Source organism: Fistularia commersonii, chromosome 12 (genome assembly GCF_037954325.1).
Source record: "Fistularia commersonii isolate RoL2024-O1a breed Wild chromosome 12, RoL_Fcom_v1.0, whole genome shotgun sequence".
In the NCBI taxonomy this organism is placed as follows: Eukaryota; Metazoa; Chordata; class Actinopteri; order Syngnathiformes; family Fistulariidae; genus Fistularia; species Fistularia commersonii.
Genome location: NC_141295.1, coordinates 1,973,281 through 1,994,955, shown reverse-complemented (window position 1 = coordinate 1,994,955; position 21,675 = coordinate 1,973,281). Strand labels below are relative to the sequence as shown.

General features: G+C 35.6%; 1 protein-coding gene across 1 annotated transcript; it reads right to left on the bottom strand.

The window, feature by feature from the left end:
* Nucleotides 1-281: 281 nt before the first annotated feature.
* LOC147228095 (alkaline ceramidase 2-like) lies at nt 282-20,419 on the bottom strand. Its single transcript, XM_086156314.1, has 6 exons — nt 20,033-20,419; nt 19,568-19,682; nt 11,729-11,870; nt 10,742-10,879; nt 2,784-2,921; nt 282-2,686 (listed from the first exon to the last, which is right to left on the bottom strand). The coding sequence occupies exons 1-6, from the start codon at nt 20,144-20,146 to the stop codon at nt 2,500-2,502; spliced, it is 834 nt and encodes a 277-aa protein (XP_086012440.1). The 5' UTR covers nt 20,147-20,419; the 3' UTR covers nt 282-2,499.
* Nucleotides 20,420-21,675: the final 1,256 nt, after the last annotated feature.

Genomic DNA, 21,675 nt, shown 5'->3' with positions numbered 1-21,675 from the left:
AATTAAGACATGATGTTAAAAAAAAAAAAAAAGATGCATTTCCCCTCAAGGCCTTCAACTTTTCCAACAAATCCAAAATACCACAGTTTGCTCTGTTTGTGTCCGAAGTCCCTGCTAGAACATGAGCATTTGTGTGTGTGTGTGTGTGTGTGTGTGTGTGTGTACCATAACGTGAATCATGAATTAGAAGTGGGGAAACTACTTCCTCTAGTGGGAAAAACGGTTATATGACATGCATTAATCTACTACCTGGCAATTGAGGATCATGCAAAGAACACAACTTTGACCATTTTCCATATTTGCATGATTTATTGCATAAAATATAATACAAATGTTATAATCTACTAAAAACATTTGCTTACAAAAACAGGATAAATTATGAAAATAAATATTTCTGTGCGGTTCGCTTGTATTGTCAACATGACAAGGAGAAGTCGGGGGCGGGAAAAAGGGACTTATTTACACAAAAAAGGAAAATACACATTTCGTCGTTATGTCATGATTAAAAGGTGTGGACAAAGATTAGGCAGTTATGAACAGGAGACCCTGTTAACCTGACAGTGATTTACTTTTACAAGGTAAAAATGGCCCACAATCATGTAACACTTGGGACTTCTTTTATGATTTGCAGCACAATATAAACCACAAGTATTGTCTTCGACAATTAGTTTGTCGACAATGTTAATACTGTAAGTTTGTCCTAAGGCTATTATTAAAAAAAAAAAAAAAAAAAAAAAAAAAAACTGCTTATTTTGCAATACAAAGGTAGTAATGATACAATATAAAAATGATTCACCCTTTAGGCAGCTGATTTTTTTTTTTCAGGCTGCACATCACTTGTAAAAAATATACAATGTTTTTTTTTTTTTGTTTTTTTTTTGGATTTAACAAACATTTCACATTGAGCAAAGTAGCTTCGATGCAAATCGCGATTCTTCATTTGCCCCCGTCGTTTCTGCACCGGTCAGATTTGCAGTTTTAAAATTCCCACGAGCCTCTGCTGGAAGGCGGGTTTCTTTCCCCCGGCAGTAAAATCATATTTAAAAAGCTTGAGGCAGTTCTTTACCGTCTGACAAAGATTTGAGGAAAAGAAGCTTTGGCGGTCCTTGTCGTCTCTAGTTTTGTCTCTCGCTTCGCAACATTCTTTCTATTTCCCTTTTAAATTCTAACGACACAATTTCTGTTTTGTCCTTTTCTCAAACATGCTCTTAAATGAGGCTTAAGATCAGAGGTAACTGAAAGTAGCTTTTCCAACAATTTCACTAACTAACACATCTGTTATTAAAATTACTCGGTGTCATCAGACTATTGTTTTTCAGCCGCTATCACATCGCATGTGCAACTTCATCTTCTTTTGCAACACATTATCTTGACTCGATAAGGCTTTTCGCACAGTTTCCATAGTTTAAACGCAGTCTTAAATACCGAGTCTGGAATAAATAACCCTGATGGAATCGTCTGAGAGATGAGATGTTTGCATGAAATAAATATCAGCAGTGGAAAAAAAAAAAAAACAAAAAAAAAAACTCGAGCTCAAAGGGACAGAGCGAAGATAATTTGGTTCAGTTTAACTATAATATCGGTTGATAATTGATCTGATGACGCCACGCAGTTTTTCCATTCAATTTGTGCAAAACATATGTACTTATCAAATGGTCCTAAATAAATACATTTTGATTTCTACATTCATTTTTTTGAACATTTGTTGGCATTTCTCACAGGGTACCTAGTAGAGTCAGTTATTTGCAAAGGATTTGCTTATCCTTTTAAAAAAAAAAAGAAGAAAAAAAATTACACAAGCAGTTGAGAAACTATCTACAGGAATATATTAAAAAGAAATATTCAAATACTATCCTGATCGATCGCATGCTGGAAATAAAATACCCATTGCTGTGATGCTGATACTGTGATTGAAAATATTCACACATTTAAGGCCTAGTGTGAACGACGCTCTCATAAATCTCCGTTCAGGTGGCTTTTTTTTATTTTCGATAATATAACGTGATGTTTTTGCGCACGTCGTAATAATCACAGTTGACTTGTCCAGTGCTTTATTGATTCAAAACCTTTGCTCGTAATGGCCAGACCGCCGTTTATGTGTCTATTGCTTATAAAGGCAGCCTAATGCTTTACAATGAGGTTTTCCAAGTTACTAGAAAACACAAAAACATACAAAAACTTCAATAAAGCATATACCTTTAAATAGATCACATGCTCGTCTTTGAGAAGCCTGAGAATTGTTCAGAAGCTAAACTGATATATATATATTTTTTTGTTTGTTTGTTTGTTTTTGCTTCTATCCAGCGTTAGGTGAAAAAGTCCACTTTTGTCACCAGGATAAATTAATTTGTGACAATTTGTTCTTTAAGCTGTAGAAACACTGCTGAGTAACACGGCCCGGACCAAGAGGGGGGGGGGGGGATAAATCCTTACAGCGGGAAAAAAAACACGCATCACTCCCCTCATCCAGACATTTCGGCGTCCCGTCGAAAAACCCCATTAGGTGACCTTGATCGCGGACTTTTTGTGGACGCAGAGCAATGAAACATAGGGAACGCCGATGAAAGCCCACTTTTCATTGGGCCAGAACATAATTACGGGACCTCGCTCCGGGGCCTCGGTCGCTACGTCGAAGTAGGCGAAGCAAACGCAGCCCAAGTAGGAAGCCAGACAGATGAGGATGTGCCTGGAATAGCAGGACGGGTTGAATGAACAAGAGGAAAACAAAAGTAGGCCGCAAGCAGTAAGAGTTATTCTTTCTCAAATATTGTTTTCAAGCTCACCAAGCACAGTGTAAGTAGGGAAAGTTGACAGATGACCACATTTCGCAGAATATCCTGTCACTGATCCAGCAGAGCAGAGCCAGCGCCCACCAGATCCCTGAGATCAGGCCCAGCTTGAACACGCGGGGGTTTTCACACCTGCAGGGACCAAAAAAAAAAAAAATGGAGATTCGTGTGTGTGCGACCAAAAAAACACCCGCGCACATTAGCAACATTTTTATCTCAGCACAAAAAATGCCGGGTATTAATTCTTACGTCCGACACGGAGGCGAATCATTGAGAAAAAAAACAAACAAAAAAAAAAAAAACACATACATACAAAAATCACGACCGCGACTGCTAGTGATAATGATACTAATGATGATCACAAATTCTTGGAAGTTACAAAAAAAAAAAAGTAAAAATTGAGAAATAAATCAGGTTAGATGTGGTCATTTATTAAATTTCATTTTCAGATGTGAAAACTTGTTTTCCCTGGACGACGGAGCCAAAAGTTTCCCGTGGTTTTGTGCCACGCCATTAAAAAATGTCTCTTCTATACCACTATTATTATGTTTTATTCCCACAGGATATGATAATACTGAGTTTACGTGTCACATGGCTATAGTGACGTTTGCATTCAATTCCTTATTGTAGTGAAAATCACATGATTTTAAAATACGAAGCTGTATCTATTTAAACTTTTGGCTATTTATGACGAAGCTGTACGGTCTGGTTGTAATTCTCAAAGTTTTTTGGTTAGAGACGAGCATGAAAATAATGATCACATGATCCCTTGCTGTGGTTAAGCACATTGTGTGTGCAGCTTTCATGCTAATTTGCTAGTTTTACAGTCAAAAACATCACATATAAGTAGTCAATGAACAAAATGAACTGTTACGTCCAAATTACTGCAACTGTGAAAACACCTATACAGAAATCAGTGTTTCTTTAAAATTTTTCGCTCCACCTGCAGACCGACCTTGACGTTAGTCGTGTGGATTAGCGACAGAAAATAAAAACGGCGTCACCAGATAAGCCAAGCCCAATCGCAACAAGCAACCCGCCGAATTCTATAAAAGCTAAAATGGGTAAAACCATGACATACCTGACAAAAAAGCTTTTTAAACGCCTCAAAACAGAGTAAAATTAGACAACCAACTCTGCAGAGCAACCATGAGAAATTAAATACGAGACACAGGGAAAAAAAACAAAACAAAACATAATTTTTCCACTGAAAAGGTCTAGAAATAAAAGAGTAAGGAATGAAATGCATCCTTAAATGAATTAAAATTGTGATCGATGCACCCAAAAATATTGAGGATGAATGTGGATTGATAAAATAAAATTGATAAAAATGTGTAAACAGACAGGTGTTAGTTTCTTTCTGTTCTTTCTCTGTGTAGTTTTCATTCCACTGTTCTCTATTGTTAACTGTCTTTGAGTTTTCATATAATAATAATAATAATAATATAATTAATTGATTGGTTGGTTGATTGATTAATTAATGTACATTGTAATCTTTTATATTTTAATCTTTTTTTATATTTTCCCCACATCAGCATTATGATGGCAATGCCATATTTGATTTTTATAGATGTGCCAATTAGATCTCATGTAAATTGAACAAAATGAAAATTGCAATTTAATTATTTGCATTTTTTGGGCATTTTATTTCAACTTTGAAATCATTCATGATCACATAAATGTACCAACATTATTTTGTATGTTATCATCCATACTAAATTAAACAAAAGGAGGTTCTAATTTTAATATTGATTGATAATGATTATTAAAATATTCAAATAAAATTGTTCGGCGGGACGGATAAAAAAGCAAAACGGGACATAAAATAGCATCAGGTCCAGAAGTAGAACCTCAAAGGGACTTAATTTAGCAAAACCCAGCATGTAAAGTTATTTTTCACCATAAATAAACAAATATTTGTTTATTTAGCGAATAGTACGTCACCTTGTTTTGTCAGAAATGTATTCCAACACTGCCAAGTGTATTCAAAAGCAGCCTAATTTCCATTTCCACTGCCAGATGCTTTTCTTTCTCGCCCAACTTAATCAAAAAGAGGCCCAACTGGGCGAAAACTCGCAAAAACTCGACAGAAATCCTCGCTCATACTTGAAGTGTTCCCCGGTAATAGAAGTGGATGGGAAATTTTTATTAGCACACACACACACACACACACACACACACATATGTTTCTTCACTTCCTTCATAGTTGGCTTCATGAATCAACTTTCAGCTATTTCTATCACAAATGCAAAAACAATTGGATCGGGTAAATAAAACATGTTTTACTGTCTTTTAACATTCAAAACGGTCTTGCTATTAATGCAATAAATCAATTAAAAGAGCAAAATGGAAAATTCCATCTATCTTACATAACTTATTCAGAGGGATAGGGGGAGAAAAAAAAAAAAAAAAGGAAAAAAGCTCAGGGGCTACTACCGGACAAAAGGAAGTACAAAAATAGAAAGCTAGTGATGTATCTTCCCACAGGGAAATAGGTGATTAAACCGCCATTGATACAACATTTAACTTTGAGCGTTTCAATTGATTGTTCTTGCAGTATATCAGGCCAGAATCTGCCGTTAAAATTGATTCGTGTTACCCCTCCATCCTTTTTCCGCCAAGATACATACAGAACCGTCGCCACAAAATCAGGATATCTACCGGACCGTGACTATCAGCGAGAGCAGAAGAATGCAAGATAAGAAAACGCATGAGTTTTTGTGAGCCAGTGATGGAAGGGTTGTCGAAGGGTAAGAGAAGTGAAGGGAAAAACTGACCAGGGTGGAGTCTGAGATGTTTCTGTCACACCAGGGAATAGATAGGAAGAAGCTCCGCGGGGTCATTCGGAGGAAGGTTTGGTGAATTTCTCATTTCGGTGCACTGTCGTGGTTGTATATACGCGATATCGGTGAAAACTCAATGATGGCCGAAGAAGAGTTTTGCTTGTTTCTTCGATACAAATGATAAAAATGAAGTGACTAAAAGTGAAAATGTGATGCAAAACAGTGGTTTTTGATCATACCTGCAGGAGGTATGAAATTACTATGGGGCCTCTTAAAGTAGAAAAAAATGAATAAGAATTAACTCATGATTAACTAATCAATTAATCTAATTAACTCATTTAAAATGATTATTATTTAGGTGAAAACTACACATTTTACATAGATAGCATTTTCCGCTTCACAGTGAGAAGGTCAATTTCAAAAGATCTGCTTTGGTTTCTTCCGTTTTCTCCAGTTTCCAATGCCGATTGGACTTTCAGACGTGTGAACGAGAGTTAATTGTTCGTCAATAAGTCAACTGAAGAACCCTCTTGGATCACGGGTGAAACGGATGAGGGGGTCAAACATCTTTAAGTGAGGAAATTCAAGTCTGGTTGCCACGACAAGAAGATTTTGACAACTTTGCCCGATGTCATGAGCTTGGATCGGCTCCTGCAGCTTGGCGACGCTGAGATAAGCAGTATAAATAACGAATAAAAATCTGATTTCACTACTCAGTTGTTTGAAAAGTTTACCACTTTCAACTTGTAAATGAAGCCCTTCCCAGGTTTAATCTGTAGCACCTTTACAGGACTGTCTCAGAAAATTAAAATATTGTGATAAAGTTCTTTATCTTCTGCGATGCGATTAAAAAAACAAAAAATATTACAAATCAACTGAAATATTGACACTCGGTTTGTGTGGTGATACAAACAATATGGGAGTGTAAAATATTGATACAGGACTGTCTCAGGAAATTAGAATATTAAAAAAACAAAAATGACTTTTTCATGATATTCTAATATTTTGAGATTGGATTTTTGAGTTTTCTTAAGGTGTAAGCCATAATCAGCAATATTAAAATAATAAAAGGCTTCCAATATTTCAGTTGATTTGTAATGAATCCAGAATGTATGACATTTTTGTTTTTGTAATTGCATTACAAGAACTTTATCACAATATTCAAATTTTCTGAGACAGTCCTGTATGTGACAGACTGGAACCGAAAGGTTTGGGAGTCCCTGGTGCAGCCCCGAGATGGAAAACACTGAATTTGTGCAGGTAGAAAGAAAAGCGATGACGTTCTGGTTTCTGAAATCCTCTCTAAAAGACTAGGGCATAGAGGTCAAACTCTGGCCCGCGGGCCAAATTTGGCCCGCACTGCAATTATATTTGGCCCACAAAGCCATACCAAATGACTATTAGAGATAGTCTACAGTGCATGTATCGCTAATTCTACAAAGCCCAGAATTTTCTGCAGGTGTTTTGGCACAAAAATCACAACAGGACCCATAGACGCCCTTTCCTCTGTGTACAGTAGACATAGCGACCTTATGCTAATACTGGCACCCTGCTACTTACTGTGCAATATGAAGTTATAAACAGGACTGTCTCCGAAAATTAGAATATTGTGATAAAGTTCTTTATCTTCTGTAATGCAATTACAAAAACAAAGATGTCATACATTCTGGATTCATTACAACATCAACTGAAATATTCCAAGCCTTTTATTATTTTAATATTGCTGACTTATGGCTTACATCTTAAGAAAACTCAAAAATCCAATCTCAAAATATTAGAATATCATGAAAGAGTCATTCTTGTTTTTTTTAATTGCATTACAGAAGATAAAGAACTTTGTCACAATTATCTAATTTTCTGAGACAGTCCTGTATTGTATAGCAGGGGTGTCAAATTCATTTTGGTCCGGGGCCGAAATTGATGTCAAGGGAAGCCCAAATTTTCCCTTTGTTTTCGTGTAAAGGAGGTAAAAAGGTAAATTTTAAAATTCTTTAGGTGTTATGAACTGTTCCTCTAAAAAATACATGGCAAATTAATATTAAAAATGAATATTAAAAAAAGGATCGATGAAATGACACCCTAAAATATTGTTGAGTTAAAAGAGAAAATCTTAAAAAAAATTTGCACTAGAATTGAATAGAAAATTGATTGTTAGCATGTATAAGAGGAGGTATAATGTTTAAAAGGCTAATGGTGGCTATTCTGGTTATTCAATCCATCGTTTTCATTTTGCACTTTTTTTTTTTGCTATCGTTTTTTTATGGGTTTTATAGAAATAAGAAAAAGAAAAGAGCGTTTTAACAATGTCACTAGACGTTTTTTCATCGGAGAAATCTTTTTGTTTACAAATTTTGAAGCAAAAAATACATTGCAATGTATGCAATATTTTGTTTCAAGGGACGCGAGTCTGAGACCCCTGTTGTATAGTATTAAGCTATGCTTGTTCCACATTTAGTTTTTAAGCAAAACTTGTTTGGGTCTATATGAGAGGTTCATTGTTATATCAGGAGGAAGATTTTTTTTAAAATAAATATCAATATCGGCTCGCGACTTTGTTCCAGATTTGAATTTTGGCCCGCTGTGTATTTGAGTTTGACACCCTTGGACTAGGGGATCACACTCCCGACTGCAAATATTCCCTTGCTACTACACACACCACATTAGAAACAACTTTAATCGACAGGCATTGTTTCTTTTTTTCCCCAAAGATTGGCATCCGTTATTATTCCTCCGACGCACATTGACATTCCGCGTACCGAACAAATTGTTTTTGCCCGACTGGAAGTGACTTGAAAGGGGGATATCAGTCACACTGCGGAAGAAAAGCAAACAACAACAACATATTTGGTCCTATGTGAGGGCAAAAGTCCACTGGCTGGGGCCGCAGGAATTCTCCCCCCCCCCTTCTTTCTGAGGCGGAACAAAAACAAGGGCCCTCCGCAAATGACTGGCACCAACAATAATGTCAAGAATTGCGAACAGGTTGAACAATGGATGACTTGAAGTTACTTGGCTGATGGCGGTGAGTAAGGGTTGTGGGAAAAGGAAGCTGCAAAGTGCAGCTCCGCATACTGCGTTGCAAGCGGTGTGGTTGTTGTGTGTGTGTGTGTGTGTTTTTTGAGGACATTCTTTTGTATCATAAGTCTCTATAATTAGTTTGGGAAGGCATGTCATTACACAGTGTCAGTACAAAAGGCCAAGGGTGTTGTGCTGATCTACTGCAGATGGCACCCCTTGACACGCTGCTGTTGTTTCATCCAGTTGCAAACATTATCAAGGCGGACGATTTAAATAGACAAGACGACCTTAAACTGAAGCAAAATAATCGGTCTGATACTGTGCGGGTGGAAGTTCAAACATTGTGTAATGCAGGGGGTGTCAAACTCATTTTGGTGCAGGGGCCAGACCAGTAAAATCATAACCTAAGTCCAAACTTTTCCTTTATTTTAGTGTAAAAACAGGGTAATTATAAAAATCTTTATATGTAATGAACTGTTGCTCTAAAAAAAATACATGATAAATTCATATAAAAAGATAATATAAAAAAAATTACAAAAAAATTGCTGCTAGAATGTATTAGAAAATTGATTGTTGGCATGTATAAGAGGAGGTATAATGTTTACAAGGCTAATGGTGGCTATTCTTTTTAATTTTGCCCGTTTTTTTGCTATCGTTTTTGTGTTTTTTTATAGAAATGAGAAAAGAAAAGATTTTTTTAGAGGGTTTTTTCCCCCCAATCAAAAAAATGTTGTTTTCAAATTTTGAAGCAAAAAAAATACATTGCAAAATTACTTTTTTATTTTTTCCTTGCCTATTTTTTTTTTTTAAACCAACTGTATTTAACCATTTGATTTCAGGCAGGGGGCCAAAAAATTATATTTCGAGAGACCGCTGATGTAAGGGGTCTTCACGGGTCTTACTAGTATAACTAGTAAGTTTCTGAACCAAAAAAAAAAAAAAAATTAAATATGTATATTACGGCATGTAAACAGAAGCTTCCTGTTTTGGGAACCGTGGACGTAATTTGAAAAGAAATTAGCGCCCAATCCGACAAAAAGTGAAACAGAAGGAGCCGACGGCTGGTTCGGATCAGCTTGTTCCGTTCTGGATTATCGTTTTCTGTAGAAAACGTGACATGTCGGTTTCGGCGCCGAAAAAGGACTAGTTTGGAACTAGAAAAGAAAAGATTTTTTTAGAGGGTTTTTTTTTCCCCAATCAAAAAATTTTTGTTTTCAAATTTTGAAGCAAAAAAAATACATTGCAAAGTTACTTTTTTATTTTTTCCTCTCCTATTTTTTTTTTTAAAACCAACTGTATTTAACCATTTGATTTCAGGCAAAAATATTATTTCGAGAGACCGCTGATGTAATGGGTCTTCACGGGTCTTACTAGTATAACTAGTAAGTTTCTGAAACAAAAAAAAAAATTAAATATGTATATTACGGTATGTAAACAGAAGCTTCCTGTTTTGGGAACCGTGGATGTATTTTGAAAAGAAATTAGCGCCCAATCCGACAAAAAGTGAAACAGAAGGAGCCGACGGCTGGTTCGGATCAGCTCGTTCCGTTCTGGATTATCGTTTTCTGTAGAAAACGTGACATGTCGGTTTCGGCGCCGAAAAAGGACTAGTTTGGAACTAGAAAAGAAAAGATTTTTTTAGAGGGTTTTTTTTTCCCCAATCAAAAAATTTTTGTTTTCAAATTTTGAAGCAAAAAAAATACATTGCAAAGTTACTTTTTTATTTTTTCCTCTCCTATTTTTTTTTTTAAAACCAACTGTATTTAACCATTTGATTTCAGGCAAAAATATTATTTCGAGAGACCGCTGATGTAATGGGTCTTCACGGGTCTTACTAGTATAACTAGTAAGTTTCTGAAACAAAAAAAAAAATTAAATATGTATATTACGGTATGTAAACAGAAGCTTCCTGTTTTGGGAACCGTGGACGTAATTTGAAAAGAAATTAGCGCCCAATCTGACTAAAAGTGAAACAGAAGGAGTCCACTTTGGCCGGATGGAAAAATTTTTCCCAATTTGAGTAGAGCACGTCGCTTTTGAGTCTCATTCAGGAGATAACAAGGCCGGAGTCCGTCGTTTTCCTCTTTTCCTCTGTCGATGTATTGTTAAATCATTACCCAGGGTTTCCACGATATTTTTCCGTCCACTGACCTTTTGAGCTCTGTGATGAGCAGCGCCGTGCAGGGGATGCCCAGGGTCATGAGGGACAAGGAGTTCACCACGGGTTTAACGAAAGCCAGACCCGTGGTGATCCCCGACAAGATGCCGATGACCACCTTGAACCTCGACCTGGAGCGAAAACAAGTCGAGACGAGCGTAAAAGCGTCGAGTCAAACTCTTTGACATACTGAGATATAGAGTTGACAAGCTGACGGGAGGGGAAAAAATGCAAGCGGCGAACCGACGGGCGCCGTGGCTCGGTGACAATGGAAAGAGAAGTGAAGACATGTGATGCATGTTTTACACGGTGTCAGCTATCTTGAACCGGACTATTATTAAACAAGTGGGACACGGCAGCGGATGCATCGTATGACAAAATTCAGCAGCGAGCGTTAAGAAATGCGCCCGGATGAAGTCCCGTTTTTACGAATAATAAGCTAGCGTTATTAAAGATAGCGGTAAAAGTCTAAGGGAAACAAATGTTTAATTCATATAATAAAATTAGGCTCGCAGGGATTTTATTCTTAGCCGTGCTTTTATTATAAGCGCTGAATTTGAATTAAGAATTTTTTTAAAGCACACCTGTGACCCACAGCATTCGGGTCACGGTTAAATTCCGATGTATCAAAAAGCACAGTGTGTGTGTGTTTATTTAACGGCACGTCGTCCGAAATATATCTATTTTAACACCAAATACTGATTTAACACATCATCAGCTGCTGCTGGTTGATATGCAAACACGGCCTCACACTAATCCACAGCTACAACCATATATTTTCCTTTTCAGCGAGGATTTTTTATCTATTAAATAAGGCTAAAAAAATGTCTGGTTCTATTTTAATGTTGATTTGTGTCGATAATCCGTCACAGTGAACAAAAACAACATATAAAAACGCGTCTTTGGAGACGGTTTGTTTTTTAATACGGCTCAAAAAGAGTTGACCGTTAACTCAAGAGTCGGATTGTTTGTTTACGTACCGATCCCTCCTGAACATCTTGGGTAAGTATCTTTTCGGGAACCACATGGCGATGGCACACATGAGCACCCATAAAATGGCCAGTTCGTCCAGCATCTGGCCCAGGAAGCTGAGGGTGGCGTGGAAATATGTCGAACCGATTCCTGGGGACGACGTGAGACGTCAGAGAAGAGAGGAAAAAGTTGGTTTTTTTTTTACTGAAACTACATTCACCGCTATGCTTCGGTTACTAAAAACTCCAGCCGATCCCATCTCTGCTTATTTCCATTCATTAAACGGCAACAATGTGCATTATAAATAAGTTAATCGGGATTCACAGGATGCACATCCTGCCTTTGCAGATCCGAAGCGTAAACGCGGGTATATTTTGAATGACCGGACTGCAGTTTTAATAACGTGCAATTCAAAATAATCTGGTTACACTTTGTTACTTTAACCTCATAAGGGGGAGTGAGATCTGTCACTGCCTTTCCTTATCACCGTCCAACAGACTCGCTATTCTCCGCCAGCGTCTGCTTTCACAACAGGTGCTCGGAGAGATTTCTGTTGTAAAGTTTATAAAGAAAACACCCTCGTTTTTCTAGTGAAAAAAAAAAAAAAATGTAAAAAAAAATTTTAAACTAGGGATCATCTACGAATTTTTCTCTTTTTTAATTTGATAGGACGAAAGCTCTTGTCATTAGGCACGTACAAGTTCTGACCATTTTTACACACAGGCTTAAAAAATGTAAAAAAAATGAATAAATAAAAATATTTTTTTAAAGTAGGGAATGACAACTTTTTTTTTTTTTTAATTTGACAGGTTTAAGCTCTCGTCATGAGGCACTTAGGAGGTCTGACCAATTTTACACACAGGCTTACAAAAAATGTAAAAAAAAAATAAAATAATCTTAAATTAAGGATCATCTAAGGCTTTTTCTTTTTTTAATTTGATAGGATTAATTAGTCATGAGGCACTTAGGAGTTCCGACCACTTTTACACACAGGCTTACAAAAAATGTAAAAACTAACAAAATAAAATAATCTTAAACTAGGGATTGACAATTTTTTTTTTTTTTTAATTTGATAGGATGTAAGCTCTCGTCATGAGGCACATACAAGTTCTGACCATTTTTACACACAGGCTTACAAAAAATGTAAAATAAAATAAAATAATCTTAAACTAAGGATCATCTTCGACTTTTTCTTTTTTTTATTTGATAGGATTAATTCGTCATGAGAAACTTAGGAGTTCCGACCATTTTAACACACAGGCTTACAAAAAATATAAAAAAATTAATTTAAAAAAATCTTAAACTAGGGATTATCGACGACTTTTTCTTTTTTTAATTTGATAGGATGTAAGCTTTCGTCATGAGGCACTCAGGAGTTCCGACCATTTTTACGCACAGGCTTACAAAAAATGTAAATAAAAATAAAATAATCTTAAACTAAGGATCATCTCTGACTTTTTCTTTTTTTTTTTTAATTGATAGGAAAAGTTGTCATGAGGCACGTAGGAGTTCAGGCCATTTTTACACACAGGCTTACAAAAAATGTATATAAAAAAAAAAATTAAAAAAAGAAAAAATTAAAAAAAATCTTAAACTAGGGATCATCGATGACTTTCCCTTTTTTTAATTTGTTAGGATGTAAGCTTTTGTCGTTCAGTACTACATGAGCCCCTTAGGAGTTTCGACCAATTTTACAGGCTTTCAAAAAATTAAAAAAATTAAAAAAATTAAAAAAAACTTTAAACTAGGGATTGACAACTTTATTTTTAAATTTGATAGGATTTAAGCTCTCGTCATGAGGCACTTAAGAGTTTTGACCAATTTAACAGGCTTACAAAAAATTAAAAAATTAAAAAGATTAAAAAATAAAAAAAATCTTAAACTAGGGATTGACAACTTTTTTTTAATTTGATAGGATTTAAGCTCTCGTCATGAGGCACTTAAGAGTTTTGACCAATTTAACAGGCTTACAAAAATAAAAAAAAAAATAAAAAATAAAAAAATCTTAAACTAGGGATTGACAACTTTTTTTTTAACATTTGATAGGATTTAAGCTCTCGTCATGAGGCACTTAGGAGTTTCGATCAATTTCACAGGCTTACAAAAAATTAAAAAATTAAAAAGATTAAAAAATAAAAAAAATCTTAAACTAGGGATTGACAACTTTTTTTTTTAATTTGATAGGATTTAAGCTCTCGTCATAAGGCACTTAAGAGTTTTGACCAATTTTACAGGCTGACAAAAATTAAAAAAAAAATGAAAAAAATTAAAAAATCTTAAACTAGGGATTGACACCCTTTTTTTTTATTTGATAGGATTTAAGCTCTCGTCATGAGGCACTTAGGAGTTTCGACCAATTTCACAGGCTTACAAAAAATTAAAAAAATTAAAAAAATTAAAAAAATTAAAAAAAATTAAAAAATGTAAAAAATTTAAAAAAATTAAAGAATCTTAAACTAGGGATTGACAACTTTTTTTTTAATTTTAAAGGATGGTAGCTCTCGTCATGAGGCACTTAGGAGCTCCGACCATTTTTACACACAGGCTTACAAAAATTGTAAAAAAAGATATAATGAAATCTTAACTAGAGATCATCTACAATTTTTTTTTTTATTTGATAGGATGTAAGCTCTCGTCATGAGTCACTTAGGAGTTCCGCCCATTCTTACACACAGGATTTCAGTTTCAGGGATTCAAAAGTAAGAATATAACAAGATGAACGGTGCAGCCGGTGACTTCCTGTGGTCTGAACGCCATCCTTATCCCCGAACCCAGACCCGGCGTCAACATGATACTTTTTCCAGAGCAGCAGACCTCGCCCGCTGCTTCTTAGTGGTCTCGCTGCCCTTTATTTCATCTTCAGTTACAGAAAAAAAAAAAAAAAAAAAAATGCTTTATTCATCTTGCTGCCATTTGAGAAGATCTAATTCCATTACTCGATTGAAAATAATCCGGAGCAGCCGTCACAGCTCTGCTTTGAGTCGTCATCCGTCTGTTTTGCGAGGCATTTTGTTGAATCCGATCAAAATGCAACATGCTACTTTTACCATCATCACATTATCAATATAAACACTGTTGGTTTTGAAGCTAAACATCGTTTATATTGGTGGAAGCAGTTCCTTTCCTTCAATGTGTTTTTCATGTTCTTATAAGAAATAAATCCCAGATGCAAAAAAATTTTAAAAATTTAAAAAAAAAATCTTAAATTTAATATACCCTTCCTGTTCCTGAGCATCGCTAGTAAATTGCATTTTGTCGTAAATCTGCATTTGTATTCACTACAGATGGCGATCTTGACGTACCTTCTTTCCCTAAAGTGCACTCAACTTGGCTAGATGTGTGTGTGTGTGTGTGTGTGTGGTGTGTTTTTCACAGGATACATAGAGTCGATGAACTCCTTGGCGCATTTTCTTCTATTCGAGAACATTTTTAATATTGCGTCAGCCCACCCGCGTCCCGTTTTTACCGAATTTATCGTGAAATAAGAGACGGGAGAGCGGCAACAGCTCCTAAAAAAAAAAAACGCTTGTCCGTCAACTTTCCGGCGACTGGAAGGGCGGACGGAGCCTGAGGTCACACACTTCGGCATGAGCGAAACCGATGTCAGGTAACTAAAAAAGACCAAGAACGCGAACGCCGACCTTTGTTTAAGCTCCGTCGGTCCGAGTTACGGAGTGTACGTCGTGCCGCACGCGCTGAACACACACACACACGACGGGAGGATGGTAAATTATCTTTTTTTTTTTTCTTTCTAATCTCATCCTCTTCTATTCTATTTCCTCCCTTTTATAAATAAGGCGGATTCTCGGGAACAAGGGGGAGGTTCTCTCGGAGGTACCGGTGCGACCGCTGTCATTTCAAAACATTAGCAGGGGGGGAACAAGGAACTGTAATTTCTCCGTTACCGTGTTGTCAGTTACGTACAGAGGCTCCATTTAAGGCCCAAAACCGCTGGGGTAAAATCAAATGAAGTCTTTCGCAAAAGCCTTATTCATTCGCGCGATGAATAAGTCTAGTCATCGGAAGAAAGTTTTAAAACGGGTTAAAGGATCGCTTGGAGCTACGGGGACTTAAAATCTTAACAGCGACGTGAAACAACCGTGTAAATCAACTCCATGTTACGTAAGAAACCTGTCTACTTTATATAAGGTTTGGATATTTCACAACTACAGCTTTGACAAATATCTTGATCGATTTCTGAGGTTTTGCCCGCACTTTGGGGGTCGCAGGTCCGGTCGTCGGTCGATCGACCGCCTCGGACGGAAACAAACACTCTCTCATTCATACAGCTGGGGAATTTAAGGCCGCTGATAAAACAACTGCAGATACTGTGAGAGGGGAAAAAACCGGATAACCCGCAGGAAACCCATGCAGACAAGGGGGAGAATATGCAGACTCCGCACAGAAAAGCCCCCCTCCGTCAGAATCGAACCGGAAGCCGAAGGCGCTGATTACTGTGCCGCCATATCGGGGTTTTAGCGACGAAATGACGGCCATTCATCCGTGTATGCAAATGTTAAAAACATATATAAACATATGTAATAATCCGATGCGCTCTTTGCATTTTTTTGCACTTTATAGAGGTACACTATGTCAGCGTTGGGACATTCAGAACAATAGTTGTTACTTAACAGTATTAATTATTATTTATTTTATTATTATTTATTTTTATTATTTCATTTATTAAAATGATTATTTTTTATTCTATTTATTCAAATAATTGTTTATTTATTTTATTTATTAAAATGATTATTTATTTATTTTATTTATTATTTTATTTTATTTTCATTTTTATTATTATATTATTAATTTTTTGAAAATGACAAACCCAAATATTGATTGATTGATTGATTGATTGAGAGATGAGATGAGAACAACTTTATTAATCCCGAAGGAAATTGTTATGCCAGAGTTTCAAGTACAAAAACTGATTGGTGATTGGTGATTGATTGATTGATTGATTGATCAGTGGAGAAACGAAATGGCTTCCAAGGATGATTAAATCAAAATGCATTATTACATTTATGTACAGCGTCGTCGCCATTCTGATTTTCGGACAAAAATATCCAATTCTTGGAAACAAGAAGTTGGACTTCTTTTTTTTTTATTTCTAGGTTCGTCGAGTTTTTCAAAGCGCTTGAACGTTTAAATTAAAAAAAAAACAGCAATTATTGAACAAGCCTCTTCTGTCGCGTCACATATAGCTTTCAAAACACACAACTTTTTTAGCTTCAAAATTTGAAAACAAAATGATTTTTGGATGAAAAAACGTCCAGTGACATTGTTAAAACGATCTTTTCTTTTCTTATTTCTACAAAAACCACAAAAACAACAGCAAAAAAAAAAAACGCAAAATTAAAAAGATTGATTAAATAACCAGAATAGCCACCATTAGCCTTTTAAACATTATACCTCCTCTTATACGTGCTAGCAATCAATTTTCTACAAAATTCTAGTGCCAAATTCTTTTTAATTTTCTCTTTTAACTAAATTTGAAAACAAAATGATTTTTTGATGAAAAAACGTCAATTGACATTGTTAAAATTACCTTTTTGACCAAACAACCAAAATTAAAAATATTGATTTAATAACCAGAATAGCCTTGTTAACATTATACCTCCTCTTATACATGCTAACAATCAATTTTCTAATAAATTCTGGTGGCAAATTTTTCCACGGTGACAAGATTTTCTCTTTTAACTCAACAATATTTTTAGGGTGTAATTTCATCAATTCTTTTTTAATATTCATTTTTAATATAAATTTATTATGTATTTTTTTAGAAGAACAGTTCATGACATATATAGATTTTTATAATTTATCTGTTTACCTCCTTTACGCTAAAACAAAGGAAAAATTTGGACTTATTGTTACTTGTATAAAAATGTAAAAAAATGTAAAAAAAAAAAAAAAATTCACACGAGGCCGCCATTGTGGTTTACCCTGCAACACCGTCTGGGTAGCGACGTCACAAGGTTACCTCTTGTTGTAAACATGTCATCTGTGCCAACACAAGAAAGACGAGAGCGAGGAGGATAAGGCTGAAGACAGACGTCCAAATGAGTTTCAAAATGAAGGCGAACAAAGAAACGAAAAGGCAAGAGTCGGCAAAAGTCGCCGTTGTGCGTGTTGCAGCTGTGTTGCAGTAAAAACAGAGAGCTGGAAGAGCATTTTGTTGGAAGAAGCTCCACTTTTGGTCTGTTCACTTTTTACTTGCTGGATGTGCATCCAGCATCTCCTGCCTGTAGCATTTCTTCAAACGGGCATCAATCGTTTCCTGACGCCCCTTTTGTACGCTTTTGAAAGAAAACTGCATCTATTTTAAAACTAGCTTTAAAGCTTAGCATGGCTAAATGCATCAAATGCACATAACCATGGATTCTTCGGAAGTTGTGTACGTTATTTCCCGCTTCTTTATTTTCTTCTTGTCCCTTAGAAAGCTATGTAGATTAGCATCACTCCCTTTATCTCTCTTGGACTGGGACTTGCACCAAAAAGCAGCACAATGTGGCATTATTACTATATATATTTGCTCGGTATTACAAGCAACCCTCGCAAATACGTCATCAACCCAGCATGCATTGCAATAGGAAAAACAATGGCGGCGCCCCTTGGTTAAAATATATGTTATAAGTTGTGATTTTTAAAGAAATAACAATTCTTCGTGCTTCGAGACAAACACTAAATCATATTTCTGTCTTTCCAGACAAGGATCCCTTAAAAGAAAAAAAAAAAACAACCTTTTTGGATCAGTGTGACAGCAGGAAGGAACACAGATTGCTGGAATTTTGTGAAAAAAGATGTAGGGATCGGAAGGGGACTATGGGTTACTACATGTATGTCTGTAAAAAAAAAAAAACTAATAATAGTAATTATAATAAAAAATAAAAAATAAAATGAAATAAATAAATAAATAAATCTCAAAAAAATGTTCAACTCGTTAAATGATGACACAAACATGAGACACAATCATTAGTCCTGAAAAGGGACAAAGGATTACTGTAATGTATGTCTGTGAAAAAAAAAAAAAAAATTAAATTAGATTAAATAAATTAAAATAAATTAAAAAATTCTAAAAAAAAATATTTCAACTTGGTAAATGATGACACAAACAAAAGAGACCATTCTTAGTTCCGAAAGGGTACTAAGGATTACTACATGTGTCAGTTAAAAAAAAATTAAAAATTGAATAAAAAATTAAAATAAATAAATAAGAATAAATATAAAAAACTCTTAAAAATATTCCAACTTGTTAAATGATGGCACAAGCAAAAGAAACCATCCTTAGTCCCGAAAGGGGTCTAAGGATTACTACATGTATGTCTGTAAAAAAAAAATTATAATATTTGATTTAAAAAAATGAATAAGAATAAATAAAAAAAATCTAAAAAATGTTTCAACATGTTAATTGATGTCAGAAACATAAGGATCAATCATTAGTCCCGAAAGGAGACTGAGGATTACTACATGTATGTCTGTTAAAAAAAAATAAAAATAAACAAATAAAAATAAAATAAAATTAAATTAAATTAAATAAATAAAAATATCTAAAAATGTTTTAACATGTTAAATGATGTCACAAACATAAGAAACAATCATTAGTCCCGAAAAGGGACTGAGGATTACTACATGTATGACTGTAAAAAAAAAAAAGTTAAAAATCCAAAAAAAAAAAAAAAAAAGTTAAAAATAAATAATAAAAAAAATCTAAAAAAAAAAATCTCAACTTGCTAAATGATGACACAAACAAAAGAAACTAATTTGGGGTTGTTGTTGAAGATGCCGGGGAGGGGTGGGTGGGCTACCAAAGTGCAGGAGGAGTCGCCACAGTGGCTAGTAAGACTTACCAACCACCACCAGCAGAATCCATATGAGGTAAATCCCGCTGTTGAAGTGTGTCGCATATTGGCGGAACAAGCACATCAGAATGGGCGGTAGGACGAAAAACAAAATGTTGCTGATCTGAAACGACGAAGAAGGGAGAAAAAAAAAACACACCCCCCCCCCCCACGTCATGAGTCAGATCAACCACGGAGATGTTCATCTTCCGCTTCACTGGCCTTTAAACCAAAAAAAAAAAAAAAAAATGTAACTTGATGCTGCAACGCGAACAGTAAACACCGCTCAACTTCATATAAAAAGTCAAATCTAAGTTAACAGTAGATTTGTAACACATATAACACATGCACTTCGGTGCAAAGACGGACAAAGCTCGAACATGTGCAGCCGTGGCTGTAAAAAAAACAAACTGTTATGCAAAACAAACCCCACACGTATGTAAACGTATAGGAAAAAAAAAAATCAGAACCAACCGTGTTGTAGAATTCGGCGATGCTGGGATAAATAAGGTAATTTCCTTCGCACCAATCCACCTCGGAGCTGCCAGCCTGCAACTGGTCCCAAAAAATCAGATTAACATTACTCATGTCTGGACTATTTGCGTCGGATGCGGAGTGCAGTGCAGACAGTACTCCGCCGTCAGCTTCGTTGACAAAAAAAAAAAAAAAAAAAAAATCGAGATGTCTGTGGTATCCGACGTGGGTTTAGATCGCGGGTTAGATCCTGGCTTTTGAGGGATTAAACATACTGTTCGTAAGACGGCGACGCGATAAAGTACTGTGCAGCATTCTAAGTCTTACTGTCCTTCCACAAAGCCTTCTGCTCGTCGTGACGCGCAACGTCGTTCATTGACAGCTGCTCCGGCTGCACACAAAGAGTATATACACACAGCAAGATGATTCACCCCCCTCTCTTTTTTTTTTCGTGCTGCCTTGTCACCATTAGAGGCCTGCAAAAAAAAAAAAAAAAGAAAAAATGAAAAAAAAAAAACCTTTAGAGGAGGGTTTTTTTTTTACTATTTTATATTTTATTTTTTCATTTTTTTATTTTTCTATGCAGCTGATACAGATGATCCTTTTAAATCCTTTTTGATCCTATTTGTACAGTTAACTGTTGTTAACTGTAACTTAACTGCTGTTAAAAAATGAAAAAATAAAATATAAATATAAAATAGTAAAAAAAAAACTCTACTCTAAAGGTTTTTTTTTTCATTTTTTCTTTTTTTTGCAGTTTTGCAGTTCAAATTTTTTTGATTCTTTTTGTTGTTACAGTTAACAGTTAACAGTTAGGACAATTCATATTTCATTGAATTTCTTATTCTTCCTCCTTTCTACTATTATCTATTACTGTTATGTTTTTTACTTGAAACTCTGGCACAGCAATTTCCTTCGGGATTAATAAAGTTGTTCTCATCTCATCTCAAAACAGGGGTGTCAAATTCATTTTGGTCCAGGGTCCACATACGGCCTAATTTGATGTCAAAGTGGCCGAACCACCAAAACCATTACCTAGAACAGTGTTTCCCAGCCACTGTGCCACGGCACATTAGTGTGTTGTGAGAGATCATCGGGTGTGCCGTGGAAAAATGCCCACTTTCACCTGATTGGCCTCAAAATTATTTATCCAACGCAAATAGTGTTTCTTCCTATGTCTACATGGGCAGCGTGCCCGTTCGATGGCAACGAATAGTGAATTAACCTGTGCATCTGTGTATCAGAGTGATTAGTGACGCTTTGCATGATACATTTTTAAGATAAAAAGTACTTGTATCTGCGTCAACAAACAGGCAGCATTGTTAAAAACTACCAAGATGAGTGAGAAAGCAGTGAAAGCTTGCTTCGAAGTTGCTGGACTCATCTCTAAATCCAAACAGCCACACACCGTAGCAAAACATTAATACTACCTGCCGGCAAAATCATTGTAGAAGACAAGCTCAGCTCTGGCGTTGATAAAGAAATAGCCCGAGTTCTCTCAAATAATACCATTTTCAGACATATTGATGACATGTCTTCGGACATTGCAAAAAAGTGTTCTGGAAAAAATGCACATCAGTGGGAAATTAGCATTGCAACTTGATGAATCTACAGATATTAGATATATTTGATTTCACACTAAG